This window comes from Jaculus jaculus, chromosome 1 (assembly GCF_020740685.1).
Source record: "Jaculus jaculus isolate mJacJac1 chromosome 1, mJacJac1.mat.Y.cur, whole genome shotgun sequence".
Lineage (NCBI taxonomy): Eukaryota > Metazoa > Chordata > Mammalia > Rodentia > Dipodidae > Jaculus > Jaculus jaculus.
In genome coordinates, this window is record NC_059102.1 from 183,990,358 (window position 1) to 184,004,992 (window position 14,635).

Here is a 14,635-nt window from a genome sequence, read left to right on the forward strand (position 1 = left end):
TCACTGCAGGATGCACTCCCAGTGTTTGCCATTCTCACTCCACTCCTCCTCACTGCAAGTTGCATTCTCGGGGTTTGTCATTCCCTCTCCAGGAAACCTCACTGTAGGCTCCACATTCAGTTTTTTAATTTCCACTCCACGCAATCTCACTGCAAGCAGCCCTCTCAGTGTTAGTTATTCCCACTCCAAGCCTCCTCACTGCAGGCTGACCTCTCAGTGTTTGGATAATCCCTCTCCACACCTCCTCACTGCAGGCTACACTCACAGTGTTTGTCATTCCCACTTCACGCCTCCTCACTGCAGGCTGCACTCACAGTGTTTGTCCTTCCCACTCCACACCTACTCACTGCAGGTGGCACTCTCAGTGTTTGTCCTTCCCACTCCACACCTCCTCACTGCAGTCTGCACTCTCAGTGTTTGTCCTTCCCACTCCACACCTCCTCACTGCAGTCTGCACTCTCAGTGTTTGTCATTTCCACTCCACACCTTCCTCACGTCTGGCTACACTCTCAGTATTTGTTTTTCCCACTCCACACCTACTCACTGCAGGTGGCACTCTCAGTGTTTGTCATTCCCACTGCACACCTCCACCCTGCAGACTGCACTCTCGGTGTAATCATTCCCACTCCATGCTTGCACACTGCACGCTGTACTCTCAGTGTTTGTCATTCAACACCCACGCCTCCTCCTTACTGGCTGTACTCTGTGTTCTCTTTCCCACTCCATGCCTCCACCATGCAGGTTGCACTTTCAGTGTTTGTCCTTCGCCCTCCATGCCTTTCTCACTGCAGTCTGTGTTTGTCATTCCCATTCTTCGCCTCCTCACTGCAGGCTGCACTCTCTCTGTTTGTCATTCCCACTCAACGCCTCCTCACTACAGGGAGCACTCTCAGTGTTTGTCGTTCCCACTCCACGCCTACTCACTGAAGGTTGCACTAACAGTGTTTGTCATTCCCACTCCACGCCTGCTCACTGCATGCTGCACTGTCTGTGTTTGGTCATTCCCACTCCATGCCTCCACACGGCAGGCTGCACTCTCAGTGTTTGTCATTCCCACTCCATGCCTCCTCACTGCAGCCTGCATTCTCAGTGTTTGTCATTCCCACTCCATGCCTCCTCACTGCAGCCTGCACTCTTAGTGTTTGTCATTCCCATTCCTCACTTCCTCACTGCAGGGTGCACTCTCTCTGTTTGTCGTTCACATTCCACGCCTCCTCACTGCAGGCTGCGCTCTCAGTGTTTGTTATTCCCATTCCACACGTCCTCACTTAGGCTCCAATCTCTGTGTTTCTCTTTCCCACTCCACGCCTCCTCACTGTAGGCTGCACCCTCTGTGTTTGTCATTACATCTCTACCCTTCCTCACTGCAGGCAGCACCCTCAGTGTTTGTCATTCCCACTGCACACCTCCTCACTGCAGGCTGTACTCTTGGTGCTTGTCATTCCCACTCCATGCCTCCTCACTGCAGGCTGCACTCTCTGTGATTGTCATTCCCACGCCACACTTCCACACTGCATACAGCACTCTCGGTTTTGTCATTCCCACTCCATGCATCCTCACTACACACTGTACTCTCAGTGTTTGTCGTTCCCACTCCATGCCTCCTCACTGCAGGCTGCACTCTCAGTGTTTGTCATTCACCCTCGACGCCTCCTCACTACTGGCTCTACTCTCTGTGCTCTCTTTCCCACTCCTTGTCTCCTCCCTGCAGGCTGCACTCTCAGTGTTTGTCGTTCCCACTCCACGCCACCTCACTGCAGTCTGCACTCTCAGTGTTTGTCGTTCCCACTCCACACCCTCCTCACGTCCGGCTGCACTCTCAGTATTTGTCGTTCCCATTCTTCGCCTCCTCACTGCCGACTGCATTCTCTGTGTTTGTCTTTCCCTCTCCATGCCTCCTCACTGCAGACTGCACTCTCAGTGTTTGTCATTCCCACTACACACCTCCTCACTGCAGGCTGTGCTCTGTGTGTTTGTTGTTCCCATTCCTTGCTCCCTCACTGCAGGCTACACTCACAGTGTTTGTCATTCCATTCCTTGCCTCCTCACTGCAGGCTGGACTCTCTGTGCTTGTTATTCCCACTCCACACCTCCTCACTGTAGGCTGCACTCTCTGTGTTTGTCATTCCCACTCCATGCCTACTCACTGCAGGCTGCACTCAGTGTTTGTTTCCCTCCCCACGCCTCCTCACCGCACGCTGCACTCTCAGTGTTTGGTAGTGCACTTGCACATGGTAGCCAAACAGCATCATTTTCCACACAGCTCTACTACTTTCCAGTTTTAGAAGGATATTTCTTTACCTGGTAGTGGTTAATATGAATCTGTATTCAAATTAGCTGTGTTATTTAAAATGTAAATCTATGTATGGAGTCATTTTCAGTGGTACTTACTATGAACAGGGATGTAGTATGCAGAATTATTTTATTAGCTCTGTCATGTTTACCCATTATTCATTGTGTGAAAACTTAGATCCCAGAGATAGGTTTAAGTGAGGATCAAATCTTTGGAGAAGAATGCGGATTCTTATATTCATTTTCTCTTACTTTCCTGGGGCTAGGCATTTAGAGGAAAATAAGAATTCAGACTCAAGCTTTCTTGTATGACGATTCTGCATGTAATACCAGACAATCACTTGGTAGAAAAGATGGAGACTATATGATAACATAACACACTTGAAGGTTTCAGAAGTTTTCCTGAAGTGTTAACATTGAACCTATAGGAAAAGCACAGATGAAAACAAAAACTTCTCTGTCAGGCTGAAGCACATTGTCCCCTCTTAGTCAGTAATTACCAGGTTGATAATTTACACTAGGATTTCATGGGATCACTTGAACATTTTTCTGTTTCCCATAGAGTAATATTACTTAACTTGATATATTACATGACCTTTGTGTGAATAACTTTTGAGTTAACTGTTTTCAATTAAAAAACATTCATTATTTATTTATTTATTAGCATGTATGTAGTTGTTCCAGGGCCTCTTGCCTCTGCAGATCATCCTCAGAGAGTTACATCGCTTTTTGTTTGAATCTGGCATACACAGGCTGCTTGGGAATTGAAATTGGGCCTGCAGGCTTTTGAAGCAAACAACTTTAATTACTCAGCCATCTTCTGAGCACCTTGTGTTAACTGTTTATTTATTTTATTTTTTGCTTTTGCATGTATATGTGGGTGTGGTGTGTATAAGATTATGCAGATTTCTATGAGTGATGGCATACATATGTGTGCAGGTGCATATGCCTTTGTATGTGTGTGCATGTGGAAGCCAGAGGTCTATGTTGAATGTCTTGTATTGTTTTTCATCTTAGTTTTTTGAGACAGTCTCTGGCTGAACCTAGAGCTCAATAATTTTGGTGAGACTGGCCAGTCAAATCTTCCTGCCTCTGCCTCTTCACCACTGGCAGCGATAATAGCTGTGCCCCTCCCGGGTTCTGGAGAATTCAAAATCAGACCCTCACGCTAGCACAACAAAGAACTTTATCCTCTCAGCCAGAGCCCCAGATCCTCAAGTTAACTTTTAGCCCTTCCTATGATGATAATACTGAGCACAGCTGGTTATACTTTTAAAAGTAGCTAAAAAGAGATTATTTGTTTACCTTTACTTTGTAAATATTGTCATAGTTATGGCTCTAATCTTTAGATGTAGAAATATGAACCCACAAATTTTTATGCATACAACACACACATATATTTATGTAATTTGTAGCTAATTTCAAACACAAGTGAGAGTAAAGAATCATATTTAGGAGTCTATCTTTATTCGTTCATTTCTTTTAGGTAGATTCTGTGGGGACAAAGTGCCTGAAGTTCTCACCTCTACAGACAGCAGAATGTGGATTGAGTTTCGGAGCAGCAGCAATTGGGTAGGAAAAGGGTTTGCAGCTGTCTATGAAGGCAAGTCATTTAAGAGACCAGTTCTCCTTAACAGAAATGTCATTCCTTTCTCTTGTTTCAAAATTATATTAAATCAAGTTTTGCAATTATGAAATTTTTTAACGAGATTTAATGTTTACAAGATAGTTTTCAGTAAAAATACTCCATAAACTTAATTTGTAAGAACAACCTATTATCTAGTATCAGAAATATGCTAACAATGAAATGTGCTCAGAGGTGTTGGGGGTGTGGGCAAATGACACAAGCCCTTATTTATTAAACTTAATTAACTATTAATTAAACTGAATTGTTTCATGATACTACTAAAATGCTATGGAAATTATTCTTTTCCTTTGTACTAATTTTTCAAATCTAGCTCATGTGCTTCTGAAATACTCTATTATAGTGAACTGCATAGAAAGTAATTGTGAGCACTTCTGAAGCATGCTTTGTTTCAAGAAGAGAGTCAGCATGTAAAGAAGAATTTATTCCACGCTTTGTTCTATACTTCTTTGAAACAATGAGCTGGCATTGTGCTTCCTGTCTGTAAAAACAACTCCTTTCTTGCCAGGCTGTGGGTGGAGAACACCCTTCTTAGTGCAGGAGTTTAGGTAATTTCCAAGACAGAAGATTCTTGCTTCCCTTTAACTTTTCAGTACGTGGAAGCATTTTGTTTTAAAGATTTACCGCATGGCCAGGAAGAGGATTATTTGGATGGAGACACAGCTGTTAAACACATGCTCACTGTCAGAGGCCCACTGGGTCCTGTTCAGAGTGAGGCTTTTCTACTAACAAGTTGATTTACCTGTGGTCAGAAAACCAAAGGAAGTATTTCAGTGATTCACAGATCAAACTCCTAGACTAAATTTACCAAGCCCCTAAAGGCTTTTATAAGTAAAAAGTGAAACAAAACATTGTTTTGTTAATATGTCACGTCACAGTGATTAAAACCTAGATACTCCTTGGCTGACCATTCTCTCATGTTTGTAGCTATGTGACTAATTTTTTTATCATCTAAACATCTTTACAACAGTACAACTGGCCAACTTCTATTTTCTTTATAACCTGGAATGGAGCTTAAATATAAAAAGGAAAATGAAATGGCAATGTCTAGTTTTATTTATTTGTTTATTTTTGCTTCCTTCAGCCATCTGTGGAGGTGAAATACGGAAAAATGAAGGACAGATCCAGTCTCCTAATTACCCTGATGACTATCGACCGATGAAAGAATGTGTGTGGAAAATCACAGTGTCTGAGGGCTACCACGTTGGACTGACCTTTCAGGCCTTTGAGGTAAAGTCTTTTAGGAAAACTTCGTGGGGGCATATTCTCTATAAATGACAGTGGCATTTAAGGGGCTCCTCATTAAATCAGCAAAGAAACAGAAACTGCCTTTTAATCAGAGAAGAAAAGGGTTACCTATAAAATGTAACATGAAGAGTGAAAGATTGATCTTTTTCCCCCCTTGTTGCAGACATTTTTGAGAAGATTAAAGTGAGTTTACATTAACTGAGCTATTTGAATTAGAATGTTTGAAGTGTTGACAATAGTTTTATTTTATTTTTTTCTTTTCCCTCTGTCTTTTCTTGACAAACACATGAGCTTCTTTCACAAGACTACTTGGAGGGTCCATTAAGTAATAGAACTTTTATTTCTTCTCTAAGAGATTAAAAGGTAGACTTTTTTGTTAGAACAAACCCTTTTTTGTTTTTATATAGTTATGCAGATAATTATTTGTATAACATACAGGATTCCAAAGAGTGTTTCAACTTCATTAAAGGATATTTGTCATGGAGGTCAACATCATCATTTTATTATTAAGTAAAGAACTGGAATAAGTAATGACCAACCAGAATTGTGGACCAATCCTGGGTCCAAACTGACTAAGGAATTCCTCCCTCCCTCCCTCCCTCCCTTCCTTCCTTCCTTCCTTCCTTCCTTCCTTCCTTCCTTCCTTCCTTCCTTCCTTCCTTCCTCCCTCCCTCCCTCCCTCCCTCCCTCCCTCCCTCCCTCCCTCCCTCCCTTCCTTCCTTCCTTCCTTCCTTTCTTCCTCTCTCCCTTCCTCCATTTCTCCTTCTCACTCACCTAGTGGTAACAACAACAACAACAACAACAACAACAACAACAACAAAATAGTAGCACAACAATGGGGAAAAATTTTCCAGACTCTATAATGTGCTTAAACTAGTCAGTCTAGAATTCAGGAGTCCAATGTGAAACTGGAAGGATTAGGTTAGGTAGATTTGGTAGGTCCAGGCAAGAGTTATAAATCTTGTGGTTGAGGCTGGGGAGATGACTCAGTCCCTTAGTTTGTACATTAATTGCCACGGAAGCCTGAGAACTTCAGTTCAGATCCACTGTACCCATGCAAGAGCCATGCACTATAGTGGATACCTGTGTGTCTGGCACTGGAAAGGCAGAAACAAGAGAATCCTTGGAGCTTGCTTTCTAGCTAGTCTAGACAAGTCAGAGAGCTTCAGGTTCAATCCAGAGATCTTATGTCAAAAAAATAAAATAAGGCAGGAGTAGGAGAGATGGCTTAGCAGTTAAGGCGCTTGCCCATGGACACATGTTCAACTCTCCATATCCCATGTAAGCCAGACACACAATGTGACACAAGCACACAAGGTCACACATGCAAGGTATGCATGGCAATTCTCTCTCCCCCCTCTCTCTTGCTGTCTTTTACATAAAAAATACAAAAAAATGAAAGCAGAAAGCCAATGAGGAAGACACCTAATGTCAAACTCTGACCTCCATATGTATGTACACATACATGCAAGTGCATCACATACACATGTACCCATATACATATAAACATGTGTAAACATATATATGCACAACACACACAAACGCACACACACACACAGAAACCCAGATGTTATAACGATTAAAAGATATTTCTCCACTGATTAGAAGTCTGATTTCCTGCTTAAACTATGAAAAAGCAGTAATAGGGCCTTTCAGTTACTGCTGGGCTATCCTTGGTAAGAGAGCAGAGGTTGAGAATCATGCCTTTGTCCCCATAGCAACAGTATCAGGAACATCCATGCATTGTCAATGAAGCCTGAGAATATCACATCTTACCTGCAAGCCTGTTTCTGATATTTAGGTACTTTTGCCTATATCCTTCCTTGTGCTATGTAGTTTCTCATAATTTACTCATATCATTAGAAGGTATCTTATTCTTTGATCCTTAACATTGTGTTTCATACTTTTGACCACTTGGCAGCTTAGGAAATCTTAATTTTGAAATTATTTGGCCTAAATTTGAATTGTGTTATTTTAATGGGCAAATAAGACTATAAAGATTGTTAAAAATAGGCTAGTTTACTATGAACAGTGAACTACAGGTACATGAAACATTTATCTACCCAAGGAAAATGTTGCCTGTTTTTAATTTATTTTAATAATTAAGAGGTGAACTTTCCTTAAATATATAAACTCATGCATAATAGATTTGTCTTATTATTGGAGCAATGCCACATGGGTATTCATCTCGTGAATCTAGAAACTGAGAAATCTGGGAGTGGTGGCTAAACTGTTTTGAGCTTTATTTATACAAAAATTAAGTGATCCATCAGTTTAGTAGCAGTAATACTTCAAAAATGGGATATAGGATGATAGAAGAAAAATGATAATTCTTGTTGACTGAACAAATGACTCAATGATTGTTATGCTTTGGGATAGAGGAAAAATTCTGTCATAATTTGTTGACAATGCATTCTAATAATGACCTCTAGTTCCATGCCCTTTTTTCAGTTTTTCTTATTTCCCTGTTGTTTCTGCATCCTTCATCTATATTCATGCATCTAGATCTGTCTTTAAGTGACTAAACTCCTAATATTCATTGTATTTTCTAACTCATTCTACCCACAACTTTTTGATTCATTTCATTATTATTTCAGTGATGGTATCATCAAATATCCAAGGAGTGTCTTTTTTTTTTTAATTAATTAATTTATTTATTTGAGAGCGACAGACACAGAGAGAAAGACAGATAGAGGGAGAGAGAGAGAATGGGCGAGCCAGGGCTTCCAGCCTCTGCAAACGAACTCCAGACGCGTGCGCCCCCTCGTGCATCTGGCTAACATGGGACCTGGGGAACCGAGTCTCGAACCGGGGTCCTTAGGTTTCACAGGCAAGCGCTTAACCGCTAAGCCATCTCCCCAGCCCCCAAGGAGTGTCTTTAATTCTACTATTTCTTCTTAAACATTATGAGCAACCCATCACATTATATTGTATTAACTTGACTTCAAAATATGGACCATCCATGATGACTTCCACCAGCTGTCTAGTTATGGATCTGTCCTTTCTATGACCTGTTTTCTTAGAACTTGTGATGATATCCTCTGGCCTTAAACCTTGTCCTGTTTCTCTTGTTCTCCACAATAGTAATGATGCGCCACAGTATAAATTAAATTGTGACATGACTTAGCAATCTCCCAGAAGGTTTCCATTGGATCTATAATAAAATTCAGGCACTGCATGATTTGATCCTAGGCTCCTTATCACCCTTTTGCTGCCAGCTCACTAACCTTTCTGTTCCTTAGGAATGACAGGGGTCCTCAGGCATGACTGTGCTTGGCCCTGTTTCTAGATCATCTTGCCTTCTCACTTTATCTCTCTTTCTTTGTTAAAGTCCCTTACCTGGGCCAGAAAGATGGCTTAGCAGTTAAGGCACTTGCCTTCAAATCCAAGACACCCAGGTTTAATTCCCTAGGAACCATGTAAACCAGATGTACAAGGTGGCACATACATCTGGATTTCATTTGCAATGGCTGAAGGCCCTGGTGCACCTATTCTCTCTCTCTGTCTCTCTCTCTCTCTTCTCTCAAATAAACAAAATAAATAAATAAGTAAATAACTAAATAAAATATTAAATAAATACCCTTATCTGAAACTTCCATTGAAACTACTTTCTTACCCACAGTTTTTTTCTGTGTGTGTTCCTTGCACTTGTGATTAATTTAATTCATGCCAGGGTTTGTGTTTTTATAGGTTTATCTTCTGTTTCTTACAGACTACAGTCACAAAGGGTAGGACCCTATCTGTGCTGTTGTTCACTGCCCCTTCAACACCAACGGCTCTATGACTGACATCTATTTGATCATTAGATGAGTGTTAATATGAGAGTAAATGATATTTGGTGTTTGGAATTTAATATGGCCTTTTGTTATGGAAGATACATGAATTTATGAATTGAATTTGTATATAAAGGTAAATAAGATTAGATAGGCGAGGTGGAATTAGGTTATGGAGGATATGCTATGCTCTTTGGCTATAGTTAGAAAACCTGGGCTTAAAAAATTCAGAAGTGACAGAGATTTAGATGTCTTGATATACCTTCTTATTTTTCAATATAAGGAAACTAAGCTTATGTTATTATCTGAGGTTCACACCAAAGAATGGGAAGCTACCATTATAATCCAGGTACAGACTTGATCCTGATTTTCTTTTCAAATTTGCCTACTTTTTAAAATTTATATGTCAAATATGCTATATTCACCATAGTTTTTCATTTACATTTACAGACATGCTCAGAACCTGCCATGCACATTACCAGGTGTGCTATGATTTACTGAGGAAATGTGTGTCATATAAGCTTTACTCAGGCATGAGTCACAGCGTTATTGGCTGTGAATTCTGTGTAAATAAACTGACAGCATATTAAGGTGTCTTTAAATAGAAACACACATAAAAGAAGATTATGCTTTGATTGTTTGATAAAGTTTGTGACTGGAATCTCACAGAAACGTACCACTACATTTGCCAAGGAGTTTTGAATTAGTATTTACTAATCAATGTTCTCAGCAACTTTATAGTAACCACAGTACTGTGACAATAAAAAAGCCACATCCATCTATTTTTTTCTTGATTGTCTATAACATTTAATATAGCACTATCAGTTATGGTTGTGTCAATTTATTTTTATTTAAATGCTGTTTACAATTTATAAAGTGTATCTTTCATATTGAAAATGCATCTTTTATCTTTTGCTATAAAGGCCACTAAAATTATCTATCTTTCTTTTAACATTTAAAGACTGTTCTAGGTGTAATTCACTTGTACCTTAGTATATTTATACTAAGTATATTTATACTATGTGCCATGTTTTTTTTTTCCTTTCTCAGTGCTAATTTAGTTTTAATATAAGTACAGAAATTCTGAATAAATTCCTTTGTTAATGACCTTCACACATCTTTCAGCAGGAGTAGACATCATTAGAGGAAGTAAATAACCACATGACTGGGAAGTGCTGTGTTCTGGATGATTGTGTTCAGATGTTAAGATCCTCACCCCATAGTGACAGCTCTAGTAGATGGAGCAATTAGGAAATAATTAGGGCATAGAATGGAGCTTTCCTGATTGGGATTAATTCCTTTGTGAAAGAGCTCTTACCACAGGACAGTGAGAAGGGAAGGGTTCTTTTATGCTAAGGGCCTTAATCATGCACTGCTGGCATCTAGAAATGGGGGAAAAAATTCCTATTTGCCATTAGCCATGCATTGTATGGTCTTCGATGCTTTCTTGTGGTATTCCAAATGACCTCAGAAAGGAAGTTTTGTCTTTGGCTACTGGTTGTATCATTTCTTCACATCAACATGCTTGAAGTAAGTTGCATGTGAATGTAAATATCTCTAGAATTCATCCATAAAGATTATTTTCTGTTCAAGGAACATTATCATCAGTGAGAAGTGTCTAGTTCCATTTTACTTGAGATCTTTTGGTATATAACAATACAGACAAACTTTGGAAGACTGAAAATGTTTACAGTAACAACTTCAAAGAAATGTAAATAAAGGAGAAAAGAAGTGAAATAAACCTGGACTTACTTTTGTTTAAGTTGAAAACCCCACATGCATTAATTCAAGTGGGATTAGGTTTGAAGTACTTGTCAACATTCCGATTTGATGATACTTCCCTTATGAAAGGCAGAGATGTTTAATAGCCTTCACTGCCATAGCAGTTAAGCTTCAACATTCTAAACTGTGTACATAAGTTTTTATCTTGTACTTGCTGAGTTGCCTGACCAAAGGCAATCCTTTGGTCTTGTTAAATATTTTTATTAGCTTAAAACAAGTAGACAATATTGTGAATGTACTAACAAGCAAGATAAGAAGGTTTTACATTTTTCTACTTACCTTTACTTGTTTTAGCTGTCTGTATATTTTGTCTTTTAAATATATATATATATATATATGTATTAAGAAATGATTATAAAAGATGAATGAGGTAGATCTTCATAAGTTATAGTTTAATTGAATTCTATTGGTTTAAGTGAAATTGCCCCAGGTCACACTCTGTTGATAGTCCTGAGATTGAAAGCAAGTGGACAGGCTGTCCCTTAGTCTAGATAATAAAGAGTGATACTAGGTTCTCTAGTCACATTAAATGCTGTCTATCCCTAACTATTTTCATTTATATGCTGGTGCTATATAGTTATACATGTCAGTCAGATAGTCAATGGCATATCTATTTTATCATGATCATCTCACACTACCAAATACTAATCTTCCAGCTGTAGAAGATTTCAACAAAATTATTTAACTTATGAGTACATGACAAATATGGCATTGTAAACAAAGAACAGTGAGTAGCAGATTTAAATAAAAGTTCGTAGGCTGGAGAGATTGCTTAGTAGTTAAGACACTTGCCTGCAAAACCAAAGGGCCCATTTTCAACTCTCTAGATCCTATGTAAGCTTGACACACAAAGATGAGGCAAGTGCAAGGTTGCACATGCTCACAAGGAGGTGCAAGCATCTGGAGTTTGATTGTAATGGCTGAGGCCCTGGTGTGCCAATTCTCTCTCTCTCTTTTTCCCTTTCTCAATCTAAAGTTAAAAAAAAAAAAGAAAGAAAGAAAGAAAGAAAATAAACCTATGAAGATAAACCTAACCCAAATCCGTGCTGTTGTATTAACATTCCAGCATGGGTTTCTGCCTCGGCCTTAAGCTATAATTGTGTGTTGGTTTATTTATTTATTTTTTTGTTTATTTTTATTTATTTATTTAAGAGTGATGGACAGAGAGAGAAAGAGAATGGGCATGTCAGGGTCTCCAGCCACTGCAGATGAACTCCAGATACATACACCAACTTGTGAATCTGGTTTACGTGGGTCCTGGGGAATCAAGCCTTGAACCGGGGTCCTTAGGCTTCACAAGTAAGTGTTTAACCACTAAACCATTTCTCCAGGCCTTATATGTTAATTTCAATTAAATATACAATACTACTATTAACAAATATATCAGCAAATAATTAGAGAAATACCAAGACTTAAGGCAATTATATATGTACTAATATTTCCCTTGTTATTCAAAATTGCAATTGTTTATGACATTATTTCTTGGACTTTAAAAAAATTCCCACTGTTAAAATTAATTTTTTAGTGATAAATATTCATATATATAAATACACACACACACACACACACACACACACACACACACACACACACATATATATATAATATATATTATATATATTATTATATATTATTATATCCATGGTCATCTTTACCGTTTTCCTCAAAAGCAAGATTCAGCTTTAACAGTTGTAACCTTTTCAAGTGTACTCATATATATTATTTATTAATTATGAATCATCTTGATTTCATTACTTGTATTTGATTGTCAATTATATTGCATTAACTATATGTAAAAGCTTTGTTTTAACACATTTATGAGGCTTTTTAACTATAATAAAGAACTTATAACATGAAATTAACCATCATAATCATTTAAATGTGCCATTATATCAGTGTTAAATGTATTTCACATAGATGTGCAAACAATTTGTAGACTGCGCCTTTAAAAGCACAATTTCCATACCGAGTACATACCTTCCTATCCCTTCCACTTCCAGTTCCTGACACAAACTAATTTTTTGATCTTTATGAATGTCAGTAGTCCCGGTATCCCATACAAGTGGAATAATTCAAAATTTGTATCTTCATTTATTTCACTTAGCATAGTGTACTGAAGTTTCACTCATATTGTAATACTTCTCAAAATTCCTTTCATTCTTAAGGGTGCATAATGTTTCAGTGTATGCTGCTATTGTGTTTTGTTCATGCATTCACCTATCAACAGCAGGGAAGATTTCTGCCTTTGAATGTTGTCAGTCATAGAGCTCTGAACATGAGCATACAAATACAAGCTTCTTCACACATATGTGCACACATGTGAATGTGTGAGCACAGAAGCAACATATATAAAGCATGCAAATGGGTGTTGAGCTGGGCTCTGCCCACTTCCTTTCAACTGGCTGTCCCTCAGTGATAGAGCTCTCTTGCAGTAGCCGTGGAGCTCTGGTCAGGGTGGCAGATCACAATGAAAGACTGAGCAATTTTAGTCCAGTTTAATTTACTGTAATCCTTGCTAACCTTTTCCATGGTTCCTTGATAACATCAATTAAGCATATGAGTCCCACTTCATTATGGAATGCCATGCTAATCTGCTCTGGCTACCCTATGTCTTTGTTATTGCTTCTTTGTGTATTTAGATCTAAGTTCTGGCATGACTTGAATATTAATCTTGTGAAAAATATTCAGGACTTACTAACACACACACTGTACATATTAGCTCTGTTTACTTTATGATCAACTTGCCACATTCATAGATGGCTTATGTTCTGGTTACCTTAAAATCTGTAATCAATTTGCAATGTGATTATCAAAGCATATTATATTTGTAATTGTGTTTGACATTATACCCAGCTCCCAGTTCTTTCATCTGTGTCCATGTTTTAACCCAAGGAAAAAAAAAATTGTGTTAGAGACAAAAAAAGATTGTGTTAGATTTAAATTTTTTTTTTGATTTGATATGTCATTGATTATTCTCTTTTACACAGAGCTTAAGGTTTTTGTTATAACATCAGTGGACTTTATTCACATAATTTCAACTATGTTTATTTCTATTAATCCTATATATTAACTGAGGAAATAATCTATAATATTATATGACTGAAGAAAACTTTACACCAATGGCAGAAGTAAAATGACTCTCCCTTTCACTAGTGCTCATTAATCCTAAGTAGACGTAGCTGATTAATTGTGGTTGTAAGTCACGGCAGCAAGGCAGACTCACCCTGCAGTATTACAGTCAAGGTTGACCTGAAAATGTATGTAAACCCCACCAATCTCACCATCCAGAAGATTTTTAGGATTGATGTTGTGAAAGGATAGTGCATTTCTGAATCTTATAAATTCATTTATATGAGGAAGATTTCATTAAGTAACTCAATTACTAGAATTTACATGAAAATGCAGTATATGTTTCTTTTATAAAAATGTTATTTATTTATTTGAAAGAGAGATAAAAGGGACTATATGGTTTCACCATGGCCTTCTGCCACTGCAAAGAACTCCAAGCCCATGTGCCACTTTGGGAATTTAACCCAGGTTGCCAAGCTTTTCATGCAAGTGTCTTTAACCACTGAGCCATCTGCTCAGCCCTGCAGTGTATATCTCTATAATTTGAACCCCTAACACATAATGTGCTACTTAGTAGGTAAACAACATGTAATCCATAAATAGGTACTAGTGAAAATGATCCAAAATTAGTAAATTTTGTTCATAAAATATGGCTCATGTCTATTGACAGTATTTCAACCTCCATGTTTTAACTAACAAATGCATTTACTATAAATTAAAACTTGAAGTGATTTGTTGTATGTAGCTTACAAGACCAAAGCTTGTATTGTGGAAGGGGTAATATCAATTATCTTATTTGTCTAAATCACAGAAAAAAATTAACTTG

The 14,635-nt window shown here is 38.2% G+C and overlaps 1 protein-coding gene across 2 annotated transcripts in view; it reads left to right on the plus strand.

Moving 5' to 3' along the window:
• Nucleotides 1–14,635, plus strand: part of Tll1 (tolloid like 1) — a 243,559-nt gene that overhangs the window by 183,601 nt on the left and 45,323 nt on the right. For both annotated transcript variants that reach the window (XM_045137374.1, XM_004657159.2), the window contains 2 exons: nt 3,779–3,895; nt 5,022–5,167. In XM_045137374.1, the coding sequence (XP_044993309.1) occupies nt 3,779–3,895; nt 5,022–5,167 (263 nt within the window). The remainder of the gene's footprint in view (nt 1–3,778; nt 3,896–5,021; nt 5,168–14,635) is intronic.